This window comes from Girardinichthys multiradiatus, chromosome 1, assembly GCF_021462225.1.
Source record: "Girardinichthys multiradiatus isolate DD_20200921_A chromosome 1, DD_fGirMul_XY1, whole genome shotgun sequence".
Classification (NCBI taxonomy): Eukaryota; Metazoa; Chordata; class Actinopteri; order Cyprinodontiformes; family Goodeidae; genus Girardinichthys; species Girardinichthys multiradiatus.
In genome coordinates this window covers 34,865,301-34,887,600 of record NC_061794.1, presented here as the reverse complement: position 1 = coordinate 34,887,600, position 22,300 = coordinate 34,865,301, and the positions used below count along the sequence as shown (strand labels likewise).

At 44.0% G+C, this 22,300-nt stretch overlaps 1 protein-coding gene across 1 annotated transcript in view; it reads right to left on the bottom strand.

Moving 5' to 3' along the window:
- LOC124870030 (nuclear receptor coactivator 3-like) overlaps window positions 1-22,300 on the bottom strand; it is a 104,585-nt gene that overhangs the window by 20,915 nt on the left and 61,370 nt on the right. The window contains exons 6-16 of the mRNA XM_047368446.1: window positions 20,151-20,251; window positions 19,880-20,054; window positions 14,249-14,431; window positions 11,511-11,597; window positions 11,244-11,384; window positions 9,736-9,883; window positions 8,751-9,244; window positions 3,025-4,088; window positions 2,798-2,930; window positions 1,279-1,437; window positions 808-1,035 (exon numbers count right to left, since the gene is read on the bottom strand). Of these exons, the coding sequence (XP_047224402.1) occupies window positions 808-1,035; window positions 1,279-1,437; window positions 2,798-2,930; window positions 3,025-4,088; window positions 8,751-9,244; window positions 9,736-9,883; window positions 11,244-11,384; window positions 11,511-11,597; window positions 14,249-14,431; window positions 19,880-20,054; window positions 20,151-20,251 (2,913 nt within the window). The remainder of the gene's footprint in view (window positions 1-807; window positions 1,036-1,278; window positions 1,438-2,797; window positions 2,931-3,024; window positions 4,089-8,750; window positions 9,245-9,735; window positions 9,884-11,243; window positions 11,385-11,510; window positions 11,598-14,248; window positions 14,432-19,879; window positions 20,055-20,150; window positions 20,252-22,300) is intronic.

Genomic DNA, 22,300 nt, shown 5'->3' with positions numbered 1-22,300 from the left:
ATATTTTGTTTTAGTGTTTGTTTTTAAGCTTTTCTTTTCCCCCCATTCATGACCTCATTTCCATTTCCATTTCATACCAAATAATATGATGGAATATGAGTTTTTTTTTCTTTGTAGACGAATATTTTCATTGATTATGAAGATATATAGTAAAACAAAATTGATCAAATCTCCTGTACAGATTAACTTAATTGTGAATAATTACTGAAAACCTTGTATTACACCCTGTTTCTGTTCATTTGGGCTCTTATCCTTGTTTGGGTCAGTTAACTCATCGTCAGTCATCGAAGCAGAGAACCCCTGCTGGTAGGTACTATTTAAGTCACATAACCTAATTTCCCTTCAGTAAAAAATATGTAGAGCATAGAAAACAATTTTTAATTGCCAGTTGCCAATACAGAGATGACAAATTGACATATGGTCCGTCAGAAATGTCCAATGGCAGATTGCTCCAATTTGTATACGAAAGACTCAGATATGAAACAACCATGCCTACAAAAGATGCAAAATGACAAATACCAGACATTTGTTTTAAAAATAAAATTGTACTTCCTTTTTTTTCTTAATTTGCCTACTCTACTGTTAAACTTCAACCCTTGGAAATGGTTGCAAACCAAGGTGAAATAAATGTTGAAGATTCAGCGTTGATGCAGTCAAAATGCACCTTTGCCAGAGTTGCTGTCTTCGATGCAATGTTGTTTGTCTACATTTAGGAATCAGACCCTTGTTTCCTGTTGCTTGTTTTTACTTAGCTGCTTATCATTTCACAAACTCAATCACCACATAGCAACGTTTGGAGCAGCGTACCCATATCCATGAGCTGTTGCTGCAGCATCGACCTGTTGCCTGGCACACTGTTGGAGCGGCTGACCATGGGTCCTGACATCACGCTCTTCCCGTTGTTGTACTCCAAGCCTGGGCGCATCATGGACGGATGTCCGGCTGAACTCACGGGGCTGGTACTAGAACGGGACTTCCAGTCCCCAGAACCTCCCATGGGAGACCTCTGGGGACCTGTGACTCTATTCATTGGTCCTAGTTATACACAAATAACAGAAGTGCATGGGTTAGAATCACCAGTCTGTTTTCTGGTCCAGGTCCCTAAAATATAGTTCCAGCTGTAATTTATCGGTTGATGCTGTATGAGGCGTGTGTGATTATTTAAGTGTGATGTGGTTCATTGAAACTGAGGGCAGAGACCTGTGGGGGGTCGGCAAAGAAACAGTAAAGGGGAAATATGCTGAGAAAAGTTGACACTGGGTCAACCTAAACACACACCCAAGTTTCCTGGGAAGCCGTCTGGGCTGCCCATCATGTTCTCCTGCTTGATAAGCATTGGACGTCTAACTGCTACTCCAGGCCCCCCAGGTGGCTTTCCATCCATGGACATGGGCCTCTGAAAGGGTCCTCGAGGTCCTGGACCCATTGGTGGACTCCCTGGACAGGGCAAGCAAACAAAAAGGAAACAAACTCTTTTTAGAAAAACAGTCTCTCAAGGAAGTTACATACATACAACAACGCCTTGCAAAAATGTTATTAGCCCTTGAACGTTTCTGCATTTTGCAGCCAATTCGTCAGCCAATTAAATCAGCATTTTAGGAGATACACTAGGAAGAAATAGTCCATACTAGTGAAGTGGAATGTAAATGCTAAACAGCTTTCCAATGTTTTTAGAAATAAAAGTCTGAAAATTGTGTTGAATGAAATCACGTGAAGCTAATTGCCTGAGTATAAATGCAGCTGGTTTATGAGAGCATTAGTGAACAAATAGCATTCATGAAGAACACACCATGCAGTTCAGGGGTAAAGCTGTGGAGAGGTTTATAGCAGGGTTGGGTTATAAACCAATATGTCAAGTTTAGAAACCTCATGGAGCGCTGTTGCCACAAACCACCAAGACAAACATGCAAGAAGGGATTTTAAACTACGTGACACTGTATTTTAGTAAGTCTCGCATTGTTGTTCTGTATATGTTTTGACATATGTTCTAACAGGTCTCTCTTGTTAATGGCAACTCGTGTCTCAGTGAGACTAATGGGAAAATAAATGGTTTAATATTAATAAAAACTTGTGTTGGGACACTAACTTGCAACTAATGCACATAACCCTGAACACATCATCCCCACAACATGGTGGTGGTAGCATTATGCTGTGGCATGACATACCCCAAAATACTTGGAGCTGTATTTGAAGCCACACTTGTCAGATTTTTATTAGTAAAATAATTTGAAAAAATAATTTTCCTTCCTCTTCCCATTTACACACTATTGTGTGATGGTCATAAATGCTAATAAAATGCATCGAGGTTTCTGGTTGTAGTATAGCAAAAAGTAAAACATTCAAGGGTATGAATACTTGCAGTATATATCCAAAACATATACTCAGTGTACATTTACCACTACTACATTTACACACCATCATTTTCTTTTTGTAATATCAACTGAGCAACAGTGAATATACATCTCCTTACAATATTTTTCTCAATCTAATATGTTCCATTCCAGTAAGACCAATTATAAACCAGAGTACAGTGTTGCTTGTCTTTGTTACTTTGTTTTTTCTTCACCAACTGTTTTTTTCAGTTTATTGGTCTAAAAGTACCAGCTTTAAAAAGACATGACTGAGCAAGACATAACATTTGCTTTAGGAGAGAAGCAACCCGAAAAGACAGCATCTGATCGTACCAGATACAGTTTCAGTGGCATTTTTGTTTTGATATCATCACATGTGATGTTGCAACACCCGCCCTGTGTGAAACTGTCACTTCTCATAGTTATTTAGTGCTTGAACCGCTTACCCTGCAGGCCATCATCAAGGCAACCCTGTGGTTTGTTTCCTGTGTTGTTCGCCCTGGCACTTCCACTCGGATCAGGGTAAAAGTCAGAGCTTGAACCCCTGAGATCACCCAGAATAGACTCCAGGTTGTGTAACTGACAATTAAAAATAGCATAATTGCCATTAATTACATACATATTAATAAAATGCAAGGATTATCATTGCCATATCATAAAAATATTATCTTACATCATCAGGAGGTTCTGATTTGATTTTGCTCTCAGCATGTTCAGCTGCAGGGCCACCAACAGCTCCCGAAAGACCCTTCCCCTCTAAATCTTCAAGTTTGGGCTTCACATCTACTTGTTCTTTGGAGTCATCCTTGTTGAGGAGGTAGTGGAGGAGGGCGTGGGTTTTCTCCTTCTTCGGGCTCTGCTGCTCCTGTTTGGCATCTGCAGTTAACCCAGGGCCCGAACTTGCCCCTGAGCCTCCTGCCACTCCCTCGCCGCCCTCCTGGCCTCCGAGCGTCACCTTTCCGGTCGCCTCAGCTGTGATCTTCGCAACTTCATCTGGAGTATTGCCATTCTGAAGAAGCTTGTGGAGGATTTTGTGCTTCTCTTGCAGCGATCCTGTGTAGTGAGCGGACGCCGAAGCATTGCCTTGGCCGGCTGCTGGCCCTGAGCTGCCACTGGCGGCAGAAGAGGAGGATACACCAGTAGATGAAGGGCTGGTCATTCCTCCGGTGGTTTCCTTGCTCTCCAAGCCTGCAGGAGTGCCTGTACTGTTAGGTGGAGGGGGTCCAGGCGGCCCCGTGGGTCCATTTCCACTTATCCCCAGCTCCTCAGTTGGAGAAGTCAACAACTGCAGCAACTTCTTGTGTCCCTTACTGTCTGGCAGCCTCCGAGGGGGGTCGGCGCTCGCCACCCCTGCCTCACTGCTTGCTTCTCCACACTCTTTAGCTCCTGTAGCTGCCTGAATGTCCGGTCGCTCTGCAGAATTCTCAGCTTGAGGATGCTGATGGTGGTGGTGCACTGGGATGTGATGGTCACTTGGCCCAAGTCCTAAGCCCCTGGCCGGACTTTTAGAGCAATCTTGTCCTGGTTTTGCCTGATGACTGGGTTGGGAAGATGAATGGATGCTGGGAGAGCTGTCTGGTTTGTGAGCTGGTGAGGGTGACATAAGAGTGGAGGGAAGTGAGCTCCCTACTCCTTCACTGATGGCTTGTAGAGCATTAAGAGAGCTGCTAGAGAAGGTGCAGGTGCTGCCCCCGCCTCCTCCTCCACTGCCAAGGCCGCTCATAGGAGAGTGCATACCTGGAGCAAAGAGATTCTTGTTATTCTACTATCAAAAAAAAACAAAACACAATTCCCATAAAATTTAAAAGATGTTTAAGTACGGTGACACTGTTTTTGCTAAAGAGTTATTTATTTAAATAGATTCCAATAAGTTGAAATAAACAAAAGAGAATAATAGCCGCGTATGGAGTTCCCCACGGTCCTGTACCGGGACTGATGTTGTTTCTTTGTATATTAATGATATTCATTATATTCTAAACTGTCAAAATTACTGCTGAACACACAAATGTATTGTTCTGGAAAGGACTTTCATCAACTACTGGGAGCAAATTCCTACTTTTTAAATTATTTTAATTTAGAATAAAAATTTTACAACTACTATTATTGTCATTATCAGTTTTTTCATTTTATTGCTATTGATAAACCCCTCCTTGAACCACCACCTTAACGTGGTGGAGGGGTTTGAGTGCTCAAATGATCCTAGAGGCTATGTTGTCTGGGGCCTAAATGCCCCTGGTAGGGTCTCCCATGGCAAACAGGCTCTAGGTGATGGGTCAGACAAAGAGTGGTTCAAGAATCCCTCATGAAGAACAAAATATCGAGGCACATGACGTCGCCCGGTACGGCGGAGCCGGGGTCCCACCCTGGAGCCGGGCCTGGGGTCGGGACTCGTTGGAGAGTGCCTGGTGGCCGGGTTGCTCCTCGCGGGACCCGGCCGGGCCAAGCCCGAACGAGAGACGCGAGGCCATCCCCCAGTGGGCCCACCACCTGCAGGGGGAACCGTGAGGGACCGGTGCAAAGAGGATTGGGTGGCGGACGAAGGTGGAGACCTCGGCGGCCCGATCCCCGGATGCTTAGGCTGGCTCTAGGGACGTGGAATGTCACCTCGCTGGGGGGGAAGGAGCCTGAGCTTGTGCAGGAGGTCGGGAAATATCGACTAGAAATAGTCAGGCTCGCCTCCACGCATAGCGTGGGCTCTGGAACCCATCTCCTTGAGAGGGGTTGGACTCTGTTCTACTCTGGAGTGGCCCATGGGGAGAGGCGGCGGGCTGGTGTGGGTTTGCTTGTTGCCCCCCAGCTCAGCCGTCTCGTGTTGGGGTTTACCCCAGTGTATGAGAGGGTCGTATCTCTGCGCCTTCGGGTTGGGGAGAGGTCTCTGACTATCATTTCGGCCTACGGGCCGAGTGGCTGTGCAGAGTACCCGGCCTTGTTGGCGTCCCTGTCGGGGGTGCTGGATAGGGCCCCTCCCGGGGACTCCATTATTCTGCTGGGGGACTTCAACGCCCACATGGGGAATGACAGTGACACCTGGAGAGGCGTGATCGGGAGGAATGGCCTCCCCGATCTGAATCCGAGTGGTGTTTTGTTATTGGACTTCTGTGCTAGTCACGGATTGTCCACCTCCGCGAGAGCTTCGACCAGATCCCGGGGGATGTTGGAGACATAGAGTCCGAGTGGACCATGTTCTCCGCCTCTATTGTCAATGCTGCTGCCCGTAGCTGCGGCCGTAAGGTCTGCGATGCATGTCGCGGCGGCAATCCCAGAACCCAGTGGTGGACACCGGCAGTAAGGGATGCTGTCAAGCTGAAGAAGGAGTCCTATCGGCTGTGGTTGGCTTGTGGGACTCCTGAGGCGGCTGACGGGTACCGTGAGGCCAAGCGTGCTGCGGCCCGGGCTGTGGCAGAGGCAAAAACTCTGGCCTGGGAGGAGTTCGGTGAGGCCATGGAGAAGGACTACCGGTTGGCCTCGAAGCGATTCTGGCAAACCGTCCGTCGCCTCAGGAGGGGGAAGCAGTGCTTCGCCAACACTGTTTATAGTGGGGGCGGGAGACTGCTGACCTCGACTGAGGACATTATCGGGCGGTGGAAGGAGTACTTCGAGGATCTCCTCAATCCTGCCATCACGCATTCCGTGGTGGAAACAGAGGCTGGGGACCCGGGGTTGGACTCTTTCATCACCCGGGCTGAAGTCACCGAGGTGGTTAAAAAGCTCCGCGGTGGCAAGGCTTCGGGGGTGGATGAGATCCGCCCTGAGTACCTCAAGTCTCTGGATGTTGTAGGGCTGTCATGGTTGACACGTCTCTTCAACAGTGCGTGGCGGTCGGGGACAGTGCCTCTGGACTGGCAGACTGGGGTGGTGGTCCCCCTACATAAGAAGGGTGACAGGAGGGTGTGTTCCAACTACAGGGGGATCACATTCCTCAGCCTCCCTGGTAAGGCCTACGCCAGGGTATTGGAGAGGAGAGTCAGACCGATAGTCGAACCTCGGCTTCAGGAGGAGCAGTGTGGTTTTCGTCCCGGCCGTGGAACACTGGACCAGCTCTATACCCTCTACAGGGTGCTCGAGGGTTCATGGGAGTTTGCCCAACCGGTTCACATGTGTTTTGTGGACCTGGAGAAGGCATTCGACTGTGTCCCTCGTGATGCCCTGTGGGGGGTGCTCCAGGAGTATGGAATCGGGGGCCCTTTACTAGGGGCCATCTGGTCCCTGTACGAGCGGAGCAGGAGTCTGGTCCGCATTGCCGGCACTAAGTCGGACCTGTTCCCAGTGCATGTTGGACTCCGGCAGGGCTGCCCTTTGTCACCGGTCCTGTTCATAACTTTTATGGACAGGATTTCTAGACGCAGCCAAGGGCCGGAGGGGGTCGGGTTTGGGGACCAGTGGATTTCGTCTCTTCTTTTTGCAGATGACGTGGTCCTGCTGGCCCCCTCTAGCCAAGACCTAGAGCATGTGCTGAGGCGGTTCGCAGCCAAGTGTGAAGCAGCTGGGATGAGGATCAGCTCCTCCAAGTCCGAGGCCATGGTACTCGACCGGAAAAGGGGGGTTCCTGCCTCAAGTGGAGGAGTTTAAGTATCTCGGGGTCTTGTTCACGAGTGAGGGAAGAATGGAGCGGGAGATCGACAGACGGATCGGTGCGGCTGCCACAGTAATGGGTCGCTGTGCCGGTCCGTTGTGGTGAAGAGAGAGCTGAGCCGAAAAGCAAAGCTCTCAATTTACCGGTCGGTCTACGTTCCTACCCTCACCTATGGCCATGAACTTTGGGTCATGACCGAAAGAACGAGATCCCTGATACAAGCGGCTGAAATGAGCTTCCTCCGTAGGGTGGCCGGGCACTCCCTTAGAGATAGGGTGAGGAGCTCGGCCATCCGGGAGGGGCTCGGAGTAGAGCCGCTGCTCCTCCACATTGAGAGGAGCCAGTTGAGGTGGCTCGGGCATCTATACCGGATGCCTCCTGGACGCCTTCCTCGGGAGGTGTTCCAGGCACGTCCCACCGGGAGGAGGCCCAGGGGACGGCCCAGGACACGCTGGAGGGACTATGTCTCTCGGCTGGCCTGGGAACGCCTTGGGCTCCCCCTGGAGGAACTGGAGGAGGTGTCCGGAGAGAGGGACGTCTGGGCGTCTCTGTTGAGTCTGCTGCCCCTGCGACCCGGTCCCGGATAAGCGGAAGACGACGAGTACGAGCTATTGATAAATTTTATTGGAAGAGGAGCTGGATAAGTTAAAGAGGAAGTTTGACGTAAATAAACTGACTACATATTAGTAAAAACAAAGTGTTTTATTGTTGTTTTTTTGTTGTCACACCTAAATGTTTTAGATTACCAAACCATTCTTTATATCAGATAATATACCTTGCCTATGTAAGTAAATTGTGGCCCATTACATTTGACATAAAATTAATACATTTCATACAAAATATCATTCCAACAGTCAAATAAGGTAGGAGTAGTGTGATTGTCTTAGGTCTGCTTTGCTGGTTCAGAACCTTGTGGACTTGCTATACCTGATGAAACCACGAATTTGCTCTCTACCAATAAATCTGGGCAGAGAATGGCCAGTTAACCGTTTGTGACCTAAGGTCAAGCGCACTTTGGTTATGATCCGAAGCACACCAGCAAGTCCACTGCTAAATGGCTCAAAAAATGTTTTGAAGCACCTTTGTCAAAGTCTGGACTTAAATCTGATCGAGCTACTGTGACAGGACTTTAAACAGTCTACACATGCTTGCAAACCCTCAAATTTGGCTGAATTTAAAGATATCTGCCAAGGAGAATAGGCCAAAATATCTGGATAGTGATTTAAAAGTTTCAGTGCCAGTTACCGGTAACGCTTGACGGCAGTATTTGGGGGGTGCTTAGTTTTCTTCTATACTTCCTTACATAATCTACTATTTAAAGGTATGGGGGAAAACACAAAACTAACACTAATTTAGTTTTTATTCTATATTCTATATTTTATTCTATAACTATAGAAATAATCTAGAGATAATTACAGCATCTACACTTTTTTTTAAATTAAGTGCATTCTGGACTTAGTAGATTCTGAAACATCTCAAATTCTGTATAAAGCAAAATGTTATTTGTTACTTTAACAAAAAAGAGAGAGTATTTGTAACCTCAGGGGACCATTTACGTTCAAAAAGCCTCCAGTAAAGACTGATGTTAAGCAACACTGATCCGCTTGTTGGGGTAATGGAGTAGTTTTAACTGAAAGAATGTAAAATATTAAAAAGATTTAAACATATATTTTTTTAAAAGCAATGTCATCAATCAATGATCATTGGTATAAATCCTTACAAGTATGGAGAAGGGAAGATTTGGGAAGATAAAACTAAAAGAAAATGAACCTCTGATTATTATTTTGTTCCCTCTCCAAAATAAAGAGATACAAATTAAATCTTACCTGCAGGTGAGAACTGGTTGGCCCCCATCTTTGGGCTTCCTCGGTTCCGAGGGGAAATTAGCAGTCCCTGCTGGGGGCCACCCATTCTGGGGCTCCCCGATGGACTGTTCATTCCACTGAGCCCGAAGCCACCGGTGCTCTGAAACGGAGGCTGCTGTGGGTGCGGCTGCATGCCTGGACCGGGGTGATTCACGGGACCCATATGATTTATCTGACTCATCTGCATCATGCGGCTGCCCAGGCCTCCACTGCCACTTCCTCCTCCACCATTCCCTCCGTACACAGAGCCGCCTCCCATCGGACCCATGTGACCCATGTGACCCTGCTCGCTCATGCCAAAGCCCCGGTTAATGCCGCCCATTCCTCCCATCCCCATCCCACCGCCTGCATTCACATTGATCTGGGGGTTCATGTTGGCACCACCCATGCCTTGTTGTCTCATGGTGTTGGACATCATGTTACCGCCTGGTGTTGAGCGGTAGCCGTTGGGTTCCCTGTGTGGAAAGAGAAAGAAAAACAGCCAAAAGTGTGAATAAATACAAAAACCATGAAAACACTGTCTCATGTAATACCCCTGTACAGTTTAAGCTTAGAGTAAAATGGCAAAGTATTACAAAACTATTCATATTGTTGAACCTTTTCGGATTTTGTCACATTACCTCAAACTTTAATGCATATTATAGGGATTTTATTTAACAGACAAACATAGTGCATAAGTGTGCAGACTAATACCATATCTCACCAAAGTGAGTAAATTGTTTACATTTTTGTAACTATTTAAATATTTCTGTATATGGGACAACACAAGACATGATACTCTGATATGTAAAGTAGTCAGTGTAGAGCTTGTATAATGGTGTAAAATTGCTGTCCCCTCAAAATAACTCAACACACAGCTATTAATATCTAAACTATGGAGAAAGCGGTAGAAAATGACTGACTGACTGACTGTTTGAATGTAGCGTACTTCCTGTTGGTTTCTGACCTCTGTAGCAGGTGAGTTGAGATGAAGCCTTGGGGCTCGTTGCTCATGGGGTGTCGGTACAGCTTGCTCTTGGTCTGGGCCGTTACTGGGGTGCCGTCAGATAGGGAGAAGCGGTACAGGGGGGTCTCGGCGTGACCCTGGAGAAAAGCTATTACAACAAAAAACATCCCCAAAAATTGGATTCATTGCTTACAATTCTGGTAAAAAGAAAGTGTATTTTTCTTATCAGTAAACGCACCATACATATGGCCTACTGGACAACACTAACACTGTTTGGTTTGAAAGTTGTTTCTACGGGAAGAAGACCTAAAGTAGGCTATTTTCAGTGAGGTGTTTCAACATTAGGCAGCGGAAACTTGGAGATATGCTCGACTGTCTGGGTGAAAGAAACAAAATTTCAGCAGACAATAAGAAGGCTAAATGGAATGCAGGAAAGTTGCTCTGTTTAACGTTTTAGGCTTTTAACGTCTGTCTCTGACTATATTGGGTTTGGAAATATTGACAGACTGATGGAAATCTCAGAGTGTAGGTAATGATCTAACACACTTAGGTTGAAGCACACAGGCCCTAATTATGGAATTAGAATACACTTATTTATTAGCACTTTACCATTTCTTGGTCACAAATGTATTTTACATACCACAAAGTGAGTTTTAAAGGAACTGTGTGCAGTGCAGGACAATCAAGTCCAGATCAGGCCACTATGGCAGCTGTAGTTTTTTATACCTGATGGAAGGTGGTTAAATGGAATCAAAGTAAGTATTTCTTCTGACATTTTTCTACCAGAATATATTGCAGGTGAACAGCTGGACTGGATATAATTTTAAAAATCTATTATAAAGGGAAGCATTACATTAAAATTGAGAAAACAACTGAAAGTTCACATGGCTTTGGTTCCTGTATTCTATACTGCAGGTCTGCCTTCACCTACTGGTAAAAAAAAAAAAAATCAATGGTAAAATTTGTCTGCGTTTAAGCTGCTTACTACTGTTATGGTTTTTCAGACATGTTTCAAACATTTGTTGTGGTTCAGTTAAATGCAGATTGTTTCATAGGAAGACAAGGGGAGACCTTGGTTTTTAACTGCAAGTTTGGGGTTTGATTCTGAAAAAATATCTTTTAACAGAAAAACTGAATCTGCAAGTCTCTATTAACATTGCAGCCCTCAGACATTCTTATTTACAAGATTAGTATTTAAATGCTAATGCATGGGTGGTGCCTTTAAATTTTTGCATTGCACCTCTCAATGAGAATTAGCAATAATATGTTAAGACAGGAAGCATAAACATTGCACTGAAAAAAACTTCAAACAACAAAGAAAATATTATCTATAAATAAAGTTGTGTAAGGTATGCATATAAGACCTGCTTTATAAACAACAGACTGCACAGTTAATCCAGTACTTATTTATCTTTTTGCTTGTACTTCCAGTTTTCTTACTGAGACTAATTAGTAAACTATAAAGCACTCTAGTTGTTGATAGAAGTTAAAAGATTTTTCATGCCCACCCTCATGATAGTGGCGCTTGTGCGACCACGGCTGCCCGTCGCTGTGTTGAAGGAACATCTGAATGCAGCGCCTCAACAAATCCTCCCAACCCGGACGCATCGATGCCCGCAGAGAGCTCTGGTCGATCTGAATCAGTTTACCTGCAGGGGAGGACACATGGAAAAGATAGGCCAAACCCACTCATGGCTGAATGGTCATCAGCATTGCAAGTTTATCAACGTTGCATGTTCCTGGATACTGCATTCAGTCAGAGTCCAGCTCCTCACCTGACAGTTCGTGTCGTGTGCTGAAACTCTCGGTCCTCTCCATGGCTGTGACTCGACGGGCCACGCAGATCATACATGACTGAAGATCTGAAGAGGAAAGAAGTGGAGAGTTAGATTTAACTGACAAATGCTGGAACAAATCTTACTGTTTTTTTAATTAAACCCCAGAAGAATGGCAATAAATGTTTTCTCTGATAACTTTTTTCATCTCATGTTCACCATGAAGGATTTCTTATTTTGTTTCAGGTGTCTAATTTTGTGGGACTGCACAGTGGCACAGTTGGTAGCACTGTAGCCTTGCAGCAAGAAGGTCCTGGGTTCGACTCCCAGCCGGGGTTTGCTTGTTCTGCCCGTGCATGCGTAGGTTCTCATCGGGTACTACGGCTTCCTCCCACAGCCCAAAAACATGACTATTCGGTCATTGGTCTCTCTAAATTGCCCTTCGGTGTGAATGAGTGCATAGTTGTTTGTCCTGTATGTCTCTGTGTTGCCCTGCGATGGATTGATGACCTGCCCAGGTCGCCCCTAGACTGCTGAAGATAGGCACCAGCTTCCCCGTGACCCACTATGGAATTAGCGGTATAGAAGATGAATGAGTCTTATTTTGTGCTTTCAAAGATGTTAGACCATTTTTGCTATGTAGAACATAATGGTAAATACACAAGTTAAAACTAAATGTATACTGTACTTTATACTGTAGTCTGCTGGTAAATATGACACCAGGACCGTGTTTGTGATTTTGTTTTGTTGAGGAACATGCCAAAAAAGGCATGATTAAGGTTAAATAGTAATGATTTGTTCTTAAAATGTCTAAAATAGGTTATCGGCAAGCACTTCAAAAGTTAGCATCCATGTTAGTTTGTTGGTGCTCATCAAACTACACACAGTACCCTGCAAAAATCTTCATTCTCCTTGAACTTTTTCAAATTTTTTCTCAACTACAAACTGTTTGTGTTTTAATAGGATCTGATGTGATAGGACAACACAGTTTAGTGCAGAATTGTAAAGCATAGTAGTAAAAGATTAAATTTTGACATTGACATTGGCGCCATTGTAATCATGGAATGTACTTTAATCTAAACTGTTTCACTGTAGCTTTGGTTGTTTTGTCCTGTTGAAACGTGAACCTCCAGTCTCAAGTCTTCTGTAGCCTCTAACAGGTTTTCTTTCTGGACTGTCCTGTATTTAGGTCCATCCACTAGTTTCTGAGAAGCTTCCCCGCACCATGATGCTGCCACCACCGTGCTTCACTGTGTGTTCAGGGTGATATGCAGTGTTAGTTTCCCACCAGACAGAATTTCTCATATTGATAAAACAAAAATCAAGTTATTTCAAACTGACTCATCTCACCGGAACACCTTCTTCCACGTGTTTGCTGTGTACCTTACATGAATTGCGGCAATCTGAAAAAAAAAACACTTTCACCCTCTTCGCTACATTCTCACACTACTCTCCAATTTTGCATTATTTGCTGTTATTTCAGTTTTTAACTTTATGTTCTCTCTCTTTTCTCTTCCTAGAAGCTACACCTGGCCTGACTCTGTGTCTACCTGTGACACCTTTCTGGAGAGGGGCATTGTCCAAGATTCTGGTGGCAACAACTTAATGCTCACCCTCTACCGATTATCCACATAGCCCTGTCTTTTAGTGTTTAACCCTTTCTCTCTCCTAGACATGGTGATTGACTGAGCTTTTACTGTGACTAACTCTATGTGCTCTCTTTCAGACTCTAACCTTGAAAACTGGCTCAGAGTTTATCGGTTCTTTCTTTCTAGGTGAAACGACCAAAGGAGCTACATCCATTAACATTCACTTTTCCTTCCCATAGAAAGTACTCCTGGATCAGTGCTTCTTTGTTCTCTTTGTGTCTCTGCTCTGTTCTCTCAAACCCCCAGTCAGTCGTGGCAGATGGCCGCTCACACTGAGCCTGGTTCTGCTGGAGGTTTCTTCCTGTTAAAAGGGAGTTTTTCCTCTCCACTGTCGCTACATGCATGCTCAGTATGAGGGATTGCTGCAAAGTCAACGCCAGTGACTGTCCACTGTCTCTACATGCTCATCCGGGAGGAGTGAATGCTGGAAGTCACTGACTCGATGCAATCTGCTGGGTTTCCTTAGACAGAAAAACTTTTTATCCAATTTGAATAAATAACTGAATCTGACTGCACTGTTCAATGGTTAGGATTAAGTGGAATGTATCTACCTGACTTTTGTGAAGTGCCTTGAGACGACATGTGTTGTGAATTGGCGCTATATAAATAAACTGAATTGAATAATATGAATATTGTAACTAGAGTTGAATGTCTCCTTTTGCCGTTTTTCCTGCCACTCTTTCACAAAAGCCAGATTTGTGGAGTGCATGATAGTTTGCATGATAGCCTAGTAGGCTATCAGACTGAAAGGTATAATTGCATGCCACACCTTCAGATTTAAATCATTTGGAATTAATTTTCTCTCACTTTACAATTATGAACTATTTTATGTTGGTCTGTCAAATAAAATCCAAATAAAAAACATTTAAAATTGAGGTTGTACTGTGAAAAACTGTAGAAAGTTCAAGCTGTATAGATGTTTCAGCAAGGCACCATATACAGTGACTACAGATAACACTGCCAGTCAGACAAAATCTGATGTAAAATATTTTACTTTGATGTGTGTTAAAAGACGACGTTACAGACATGCAGTAACCCGTGTCTGGTTGTAAAAGCTGCTTCTTGGGCATTACTGGCGCCTACACCTACCTTCTCCTTCTTCAATCATGGCCTTGGGCTGAGTGAGAGCAAAACACTGCATGGTTTCGTAGCGTGGTCCTCCTGGCCCCTCCTCCATTGGGCCGTGGGTGTGGCCAAATTTGACCAGCATCCGGCAAGTGAAGGTGTGACTCTTCTGTCGAGCAGCCTCGTTCCCCCACGACACGCCATTTACTAAAAATAAAACGTAAACCAAGAGAAGATTACACTTGGGAGTTAAGTGGAAAAAATATGATCTTCTGGGACTGAAAACCATACAAGCTGTGAACCGACTCCCTTTAATTAAATATCACCAATGGCTTGTGCTCAACCTCACATACAAAGCAAAATAAACAAACACCACCACAAACAAGTATTGTGTCTCTAAAACTGAGAAGCTAAAGCCTCTCACGCTGGCTAAATGGACCATGGGATTAATGTAGCCAAGTTGTCGATTTCCAATATTCCTCCCTCTTAGTGACTCTGCAGCGGGCCGGGGCCGGGGACACTCTACCATCTATCCTCATTTAGGCCCTGACTACTCACCACAGCACACGACTGCACACACACAGATGCTTTTGAATGAGGTCACCTTCACAGAGAGAAGGAAAGGAGGAGGCAAACTTCAGAGAGAGACAGAAAAATTTCCTTTAAGATCTATCCAAAACATTTTCAGGGGGTTGAGTTGGCAAAAGGTTTCTGTGTGGCAGGTGCAGAGGATGGTTCAAGAGAGCAAGCAATTTGAAGGCAAGACAGCAAGGATGCTCTTTGTGACAGTTTACAAAACAGCAACACTGTTGCCATACATTATTAAAACCGATACTCAATTACTCAACAATGCAGTGCACAGAAACAAATCCAATTGGATTCTTCCTCAACAAGAACTCCAGGCCATTTCTAAATGTCTTTGCCAGACCATAGGTTCAGACAGAATAACCTCACGGGTGGTATCTGGGTGCTCATTCAAAATCAATGTCGATCCTGGGAAACACAAGAATATCTTTTACTTCTTTTTATGTGATAAAGATCGCTCAGAGCAAAGTTGAAGAACTCATCCTTTAGATTGATTTGCAGATCATGATTATGTTTTCACATTAATTAGTAATTTAATAAAGATTATGGCTGAAACAATTAACTGGAGCACACAGACTCTAAAACATGCCATTTGCTCAAAGAACAACCCACTCAGTTCAAATTCTGTAAACCTTTTGCTATCTGATTATTGAGTAATCGAAAGAAATAGTCACTAGATTAATTCATTAGCAAAATAATCATTAGTTGCAGCCCTAATATAGATTATTTGCATTACAAAGCCAAGGAAAGACATGTACTGCCTCGATAACTGCCAGATTTGCAGAATCAAGAAATTACCGAAATAGAACCTGTCCGACAACATGAAGCATGCCTAAAGATATCAAAAAGCAACACATTTCCTATTTCTAAGGCTTTGGGACCTCAGCAGACCACAATGAAAGCCAATATAGACAAATGTCTATAATGGCCCAAGTGATGAATCTTCCCAGTAGAGGCCAACCTGCCAAAGGAGCATCAACGACTCATTGGGAGGAGGGGGGTCAGATTCTACAATAAGAAAGAGATTGGGTAAATATGCCATCAATAGGAGAGTTCAAACGCAAAAAGCAACCAAAAAAGGCCCATCTCAAATTTGCCAATAACCATCTTGATGATCACCAAGACATTTGAGAAAATATTCTTTGGACTGACAGGACAAAATTAATGTTATATCTGGTTATCTGGTGGAAAACTAACACAGCCTTTTAGAGAAAGAACATCATACTCGCAGTCAATCACTGTGGTGGTAGTGTCACGGTTTGGGGCTTCTTTACTGCTTCACGAACCATAAATTAAGCTAAGCAACCAACAAATCATGAAACAGAATGACCGACCATGAGTTCATGACTTTATGTCCACGTGTTCCTGGGCTATGCAGCAGGACAATTATCTGAACCACACCAGTAAGTCCACCTCTGAATAGCTCAGAAAAAACCCAGAGAAAATGTAGGTTTTGGAGTGGTCAAGTCAAAGTTTAAACTTGTGGCATGACTGTAATTAGGCCGCTTATGTTATGAAACCCTTGAATGTGGGTGAAATAAATCCGTTCTGCAAAGAAGAGAGGGCAAAAATCTCTCCACCACAATGTAAAGGACAGTAATGCAAACACCTGATGGCAGTTGCTGCTACCGGAGTTAGTTCAAGAAGTTATCAGGTTGGTTTACAGTGGGCCGGGCTTCTCTCAAAAAATAAAAGGATGATATAAAAACTGCAATTGTATTTACTCGGGTTATCTTTGTCTGATATTAAAGTTAATTTGTTGACCGAAAACATGCAAAGGTGACAAAAAAGTTAAAACAGAAGTAATCTGTAATGAAACACATACTCTTAGCTTCCCAGCACTGTATGTGTAAGAAACACAATGACTAACTACAGGGGTTGAACAATGAAACTGAAACACCTGTCATTTTAGTTTGGGAGGTTTCATGGCTAAATTGGACCAGCCTGGTAGCCAGTCTTCATTGATTGCACATTGCACCAGTAAGAGCAGAGTGTGAAGGTTCAATTATCAGGGTAAGAGCACAGTTTTGCTCAAAATATTGAAATGCAAACAACATTATGGGTGACATACAAGAGTTCAAAAGAGAACAAATTGTTGGTGCTCGTCTTGCTGGCGCATCTGTGACCAAGACAGCAAATCTTTGTGATGTATCAAGAGCCACGATATCCAGGATAATTTCAGCATACCACCAAGAAGGACGAACCACATCAAACAGGATTAACTGTGGATGCAAGAGGAAGCTGTCTGAAAGGGATGTTCGGGTGCTAACCCGGATTGTATCCAAAAAACATAAAACCACGGCTTCCCAAATCACGGCAGAATTAAATGTGCACCTCAACTCTCCTGTTTCCACCAGAACTGTCCGTCGGGAGCTCCACAGGGTCAATATACACTGCCGGGCTGCTATAGCCAAACCTTTGGTCACTCATGCCAATGCCAAACGTCGGTTTCAATGGTGTAAGGAGCGCAAATCTTGGGCTGTGGACAATGTGAAACATGTATTGTTCTCTGATGAGTCCACCTTTACTGTTTTCCCCACATCCGGGAGAGTTACGGTGTGGAGAAGCCCCAAAGAAGCGTACCACCCAGACTGTTGCATGCCCAGAGTGAAGCATGGGGGTGGATCAGTGATGGTTTGGGCTGCCATATCATGGCATTCCCTTGGCCCAATACTTGTGCTAGATGGGCGCGTCACTGCCAAGGACTACCGAACCATTTTTGAGGACCATGTGCATCCAATGGTTCAAACATTGTATCCTGAAGGCGGTGCCGTGTATCAGGATGACAATGCACCAATACACACAACAAGACTGGTGAAAGATTGGTTTGATGAACATGAAAGTGAAGTTGTACATCTCCCATGGCCTGCACAGTCACCAGATCTAAATATTATTGAGCCACTTTGGGGTGTTTTGGAGGAGCGAGTCAGGAAACGTTTTCCTCCACCAGTATCACGTAGTGACCTGGCCACTATCCTGCAAGAAGAACGGCTTGAAATCCCTCTGACCACTGTGCAGGACTTGTATATGTCATTCCCAAGATGAATTGACGCTGTATTGGCCGCAAAAGGAGGCCCTACACCATACTAATAAATTATTGTGGTCTAAAACCAGGTGTTTCAGTTTCATTGTCCAACCCCTGTACGTCTCACCATCAATCTGCGTTACAGTGTGTGTCTGTGTGTGTGTCTGTAGAACTGTAAGCGGTGTGCATCCCACAGGAATGTGCACTGAGGAGGCATTTCATTCATGGGCCAAAAAGATAATGAAGGGAAAGAGCAGACACAGAGAGAGAGAGGGGTGGGAGCAGCAGAGAGGGAAGCAGCCTGAGAAACAAAAAGCCTCAATATTCATCTTAGTAAGCAGCAATATTAAGTATGGATGAGGCTGAGAAGGAGCGAGCTGAGAAAGGCACCAGGGACGGCGAGAGGAAAAGTGCATAAAGAGGGATGGTTAGAGGGAAGAAGCGAGGGGAATGAATGACGGGGCGCACAGGGAAGCAAGCGGCTGAGTCGATGAGCTGACTGCTGCTCAAGAAAATTACTGCAGAGCTAATCGAGAAGCGGGTTCAGCTGAGCATACACACACATCCATAATTAATCGCCATTATAAATAGTGCACGTACTTATGGGCTTACACACTCATGCTGTTCCCTATAAAATGCATCACTGTCATTTACACGTCAATACAGAGAATAATGAGGGGGAGTAAATAAGTGAATTTATTCAAGTACAATATTACAGAGCAAATCACACTGAAACACGCTGAATTAAGCAAAGGGGACCACGGAGGTGCGTTATGCAGCTGTATGTGATAGCAGTGGGATCTGAATAGAGCTCGGGCCTGCTTTGCACTGTCTGGACCACTGAGTTTGACAGACAGCTGCGCTACGCTCTGCCTGATTAGCTAAGAGTGGGTGGAAGCATCCGTGTAACATGTATGTTTTGTCAGGTGTGCGTGCGTGCGTGCGTGTGTGAATGAACAGCTCTCATGCTTCCCAGGAGCTCCTCATTAGAAAGGAGAGCTGAGAACTTTTATATACTCAAAGTTTGGCTCCTTGGAAGATACTGTATCATCTGGCTTTTACTTCTGAGCAAAAATAAAATATAAAAAGTGAAGATTCTGATGTGTTGATTGACTGGTTAAAGATAAAATAAAACAACAAATGAGTAACTAGTAATTAGCAGATTTAAAACTGCCAAAAGAAGTAGGACTTAATTTATTCTACCGCCCTTTAGCATGAGTTATTAAGTTATAAATCAATAATATCAATGTGACGTCATTAACCAATATACAAAATCAACTAAATGCAAGTCCGCACACACATAAACCCACATTTAAATCACAAACCAGCACAACAAACAACAATAAATACACAATCTTTGCAAAAAGCTAGACAACCTTTGATTTATACAAAAATAAGCTCCCGTACCTTGTAAAAATAACCTCCTTACTTGTATCAGAATCAACTTAATTGGCCACATTTGAGTGCACAACCAAAGAATACTTTTTCATTTATTTAATTTATTTATTTAAATTTGTTTATTTTGAATTATGCTCAAACATAGTTTTAATTCCATAACTTCTTTAAACTTTTCACAATTTTACACAGCAATAAGTACAGTGGTTGTAGTGTTTTTTATCCAAACCTCCAAAAAATAACTTTTACCATTATTTATTACACCAAAGAATGGTACGTAATGATACAGATAATTTATTAATTTCTTCACTTTTAAGCGTTTTGAAAATCACTCATTTCAAATCTCCACCAAATTTTGTCATCCATTTTGATAGTCAGGAATTAAATTTAATGTACTTTCTATGTAAATCCCTTCTATTTTTGAGTTTTTGTTTTACTTTACCCAAATACTATGAATTTACTTGTATTCAAATTCAGAGAGAAATTATTCTCTATAAATTCTCACCACAACTAAACTTTTGCATGTTTCATCTAAGGTAATAAATCGCTTTGATTCGAACACATACCCCTGTGGTACACCACACACATTGTCCAAACATTCAGAATTAAATGCACCCATATTCACATATTGTATTTGTGTGTTTGCTCACTGTTGGTCCTAGGCAGGTTCTTGTGAAAGTCCTCCCGGTCCTCCTCATGCAGGATGTTGTACACGCTGGTGTTGATAAGCTCCTCCTGCTTGTACTGCAAATACTGGGTCACGTTGTCAGACACGAACACGATGCTGCCCTCCCGGTTCACCACGAAAAGGAAGCCGTCCAAAGCCTGCCGGCGTAGAGAGAGGAGAGCAATCATCATCATCAGGAAATAAAAAAAAAAGGAATGTATCTGTTCATTGGGGAGCGTCAAATTCGGACTCACCTGCAGAAGAAGTGGCCCCAGATGGTCCTTGTCAATGACCCCCTGGCCGGTTGAGGACACATCTGATTTTTGAACATCGTCATCATTGGATGAAGCTTTCCCTGTACACGAGGAAAGGAAGGAATATCTCTAATTGCAGAAAAAGAAAAATCCTTTAAAGCCAAAACTTCAGTATTTTTGCTACCTAGCTACACCTGCAGGGGGCAGTGCTTCCAAAGTTTCAAATTTCTTTGAGCAGGGGGGTGGGAGAGATGGGTGGGGGTTAAAACTACAGGTGAGGAGGAGACATGGACAGAGGCAGGTTTCTGCAGGGAGCCCGTCAGAGAAGCATGTGGAGCAGGTAGCTGCTGTCCTCATGCTTTATATTCAGTGTCAGACTGTGAGGGATTGTCTGAGAGAGAGGGAGTGGGAGAGAGCCAAAGGAGCTGTGGAAGCAGCCCTAATGGTGCAGGGGCTGGAGCTGAGGCACCTGAATTAATGGAGGAGCTGGGACTGAGAGAGGGAGGAAGGCAGGCGCATCCAGGGGGGATATATAAGGACAAAAAAAGGAAGAAAGAAAAAGAGTCTGGGGTGATGCTTGGAAAAACTAAAAGTGGTTGGGTTGTTGTATAAATGTGGGATTTGGAATGAGAGTGAGAGGCGGCTTGACTACAGGAATTATTCTGTCTGATTAGGTCCCAAGAGGCACAGATACCCACACAAAGGGAAAAGAGTGACATTACCACAAAACAACTAGGCATTGTGAAGTTAAGGTAGATGAGCAGAAAGGAAGAAAAGAATGGAGATAAATGCTCTGATGGAAACCGTGTTGTACAGTTAAACAGATGAGACATGATTTCAGGAAAAAGGCACCAGAGAGTCAATGATGGAGTTAAGAGAAAAAAGAAGACAGAGCCAGAAGAGCAGCAAAGAGCATGTGGAGGAGAAGCGAACAGATATCGAGCAGGGAGACGAGCCTCAACGCCCATGTCATTTCTGTCATCACTTCCTGTAACTATGGAAACCTGTCAGCAACCAGTCAGAGTTGGCCGTAGCCTCTTCCCCTTCCTGTTGAGGTTGAAGACACCGACTGAGCCCCAACAGAAACAAAAAAGAAGAAAATGCAGAAAAGCTTTTTACCTGGGCTCCAGTAGTTCAGCGTGATCGGAAGGAAAATATTATTCAAATCAGGGATTGTGTTTTTGCAAAAGTAATCACATCCCATAAACTTTTACACATTTTGTCACATTGTCATCATATATTTGTGTCAATTTTTTTCTCCGACTTTATGAGACATACCAACACAAAGAAACTAAAATGCTTTTCCAAACCTTCCCAGCAACAAATCTGAGAAAGACATTGCATTTGTATTCAGCACTTTATAGTGCCACCTTTGGTTGTATTTACAGCTGCAAGGCTTGCAGGGAGTGTCTCTGCTAGACATCTAGAAATTGAAGGTTTAACCAGTTCTTCTTTGCAAAATAGCTTCAGCCCACTCAGAGTGGATGGAAAGCGGCTGTGAACATTTGTGTTGCCACAGAAGATTTTCTGAACCATTTAATTGTAGCTTTGGTTGTATGTTTAGGGTCGCTGTCCTGCTGGAAGGTAAACCTCTGCAGCAATCTCAATCAGTTCACAGCTTCTCACAGATTTTCTTCCAGGGTTGCCCTGCATTCAGCTCCATTTCTATTCCCATCAACTCAGACCAGCTCTCTACAGAAGGAAAGCCTTCCCATAGCACAATGCAGCCGCCACCATGTTTCACTATTGGGATGGTAAATTGAGGGTCATACATTTCAACACAGTTCGCGTTTTGCATGTCAACTTTGGCATCAAAGCATCTTCTTCCACATGCCACCGCAAGGCTTTATTTAAAAGTTTGAATGAGTTTTTTTCTTCTTGCCACTCTTTCATAAAGGCCAGATTTGTGGAGTGAATGACTGATAGTTGTTTGGTTTGCAGATTCTTCCACCTGAGCTGTGGATCTCTGCATTGCCAGCGCAAGGCTTTTGGCTCGAAGTAACGCTCTCCTTGCACGTCCTGTCAGTTTAGGTGGGGGAGTTTGGTAGCTTTGCAGACATGCCATACTCTTTTCCAGTGGACCAGTGCTCCAAAACAAACCTAACCATTGATGACTTAAAACAGGTGGTTGCACTAGATTTTAACTAGGG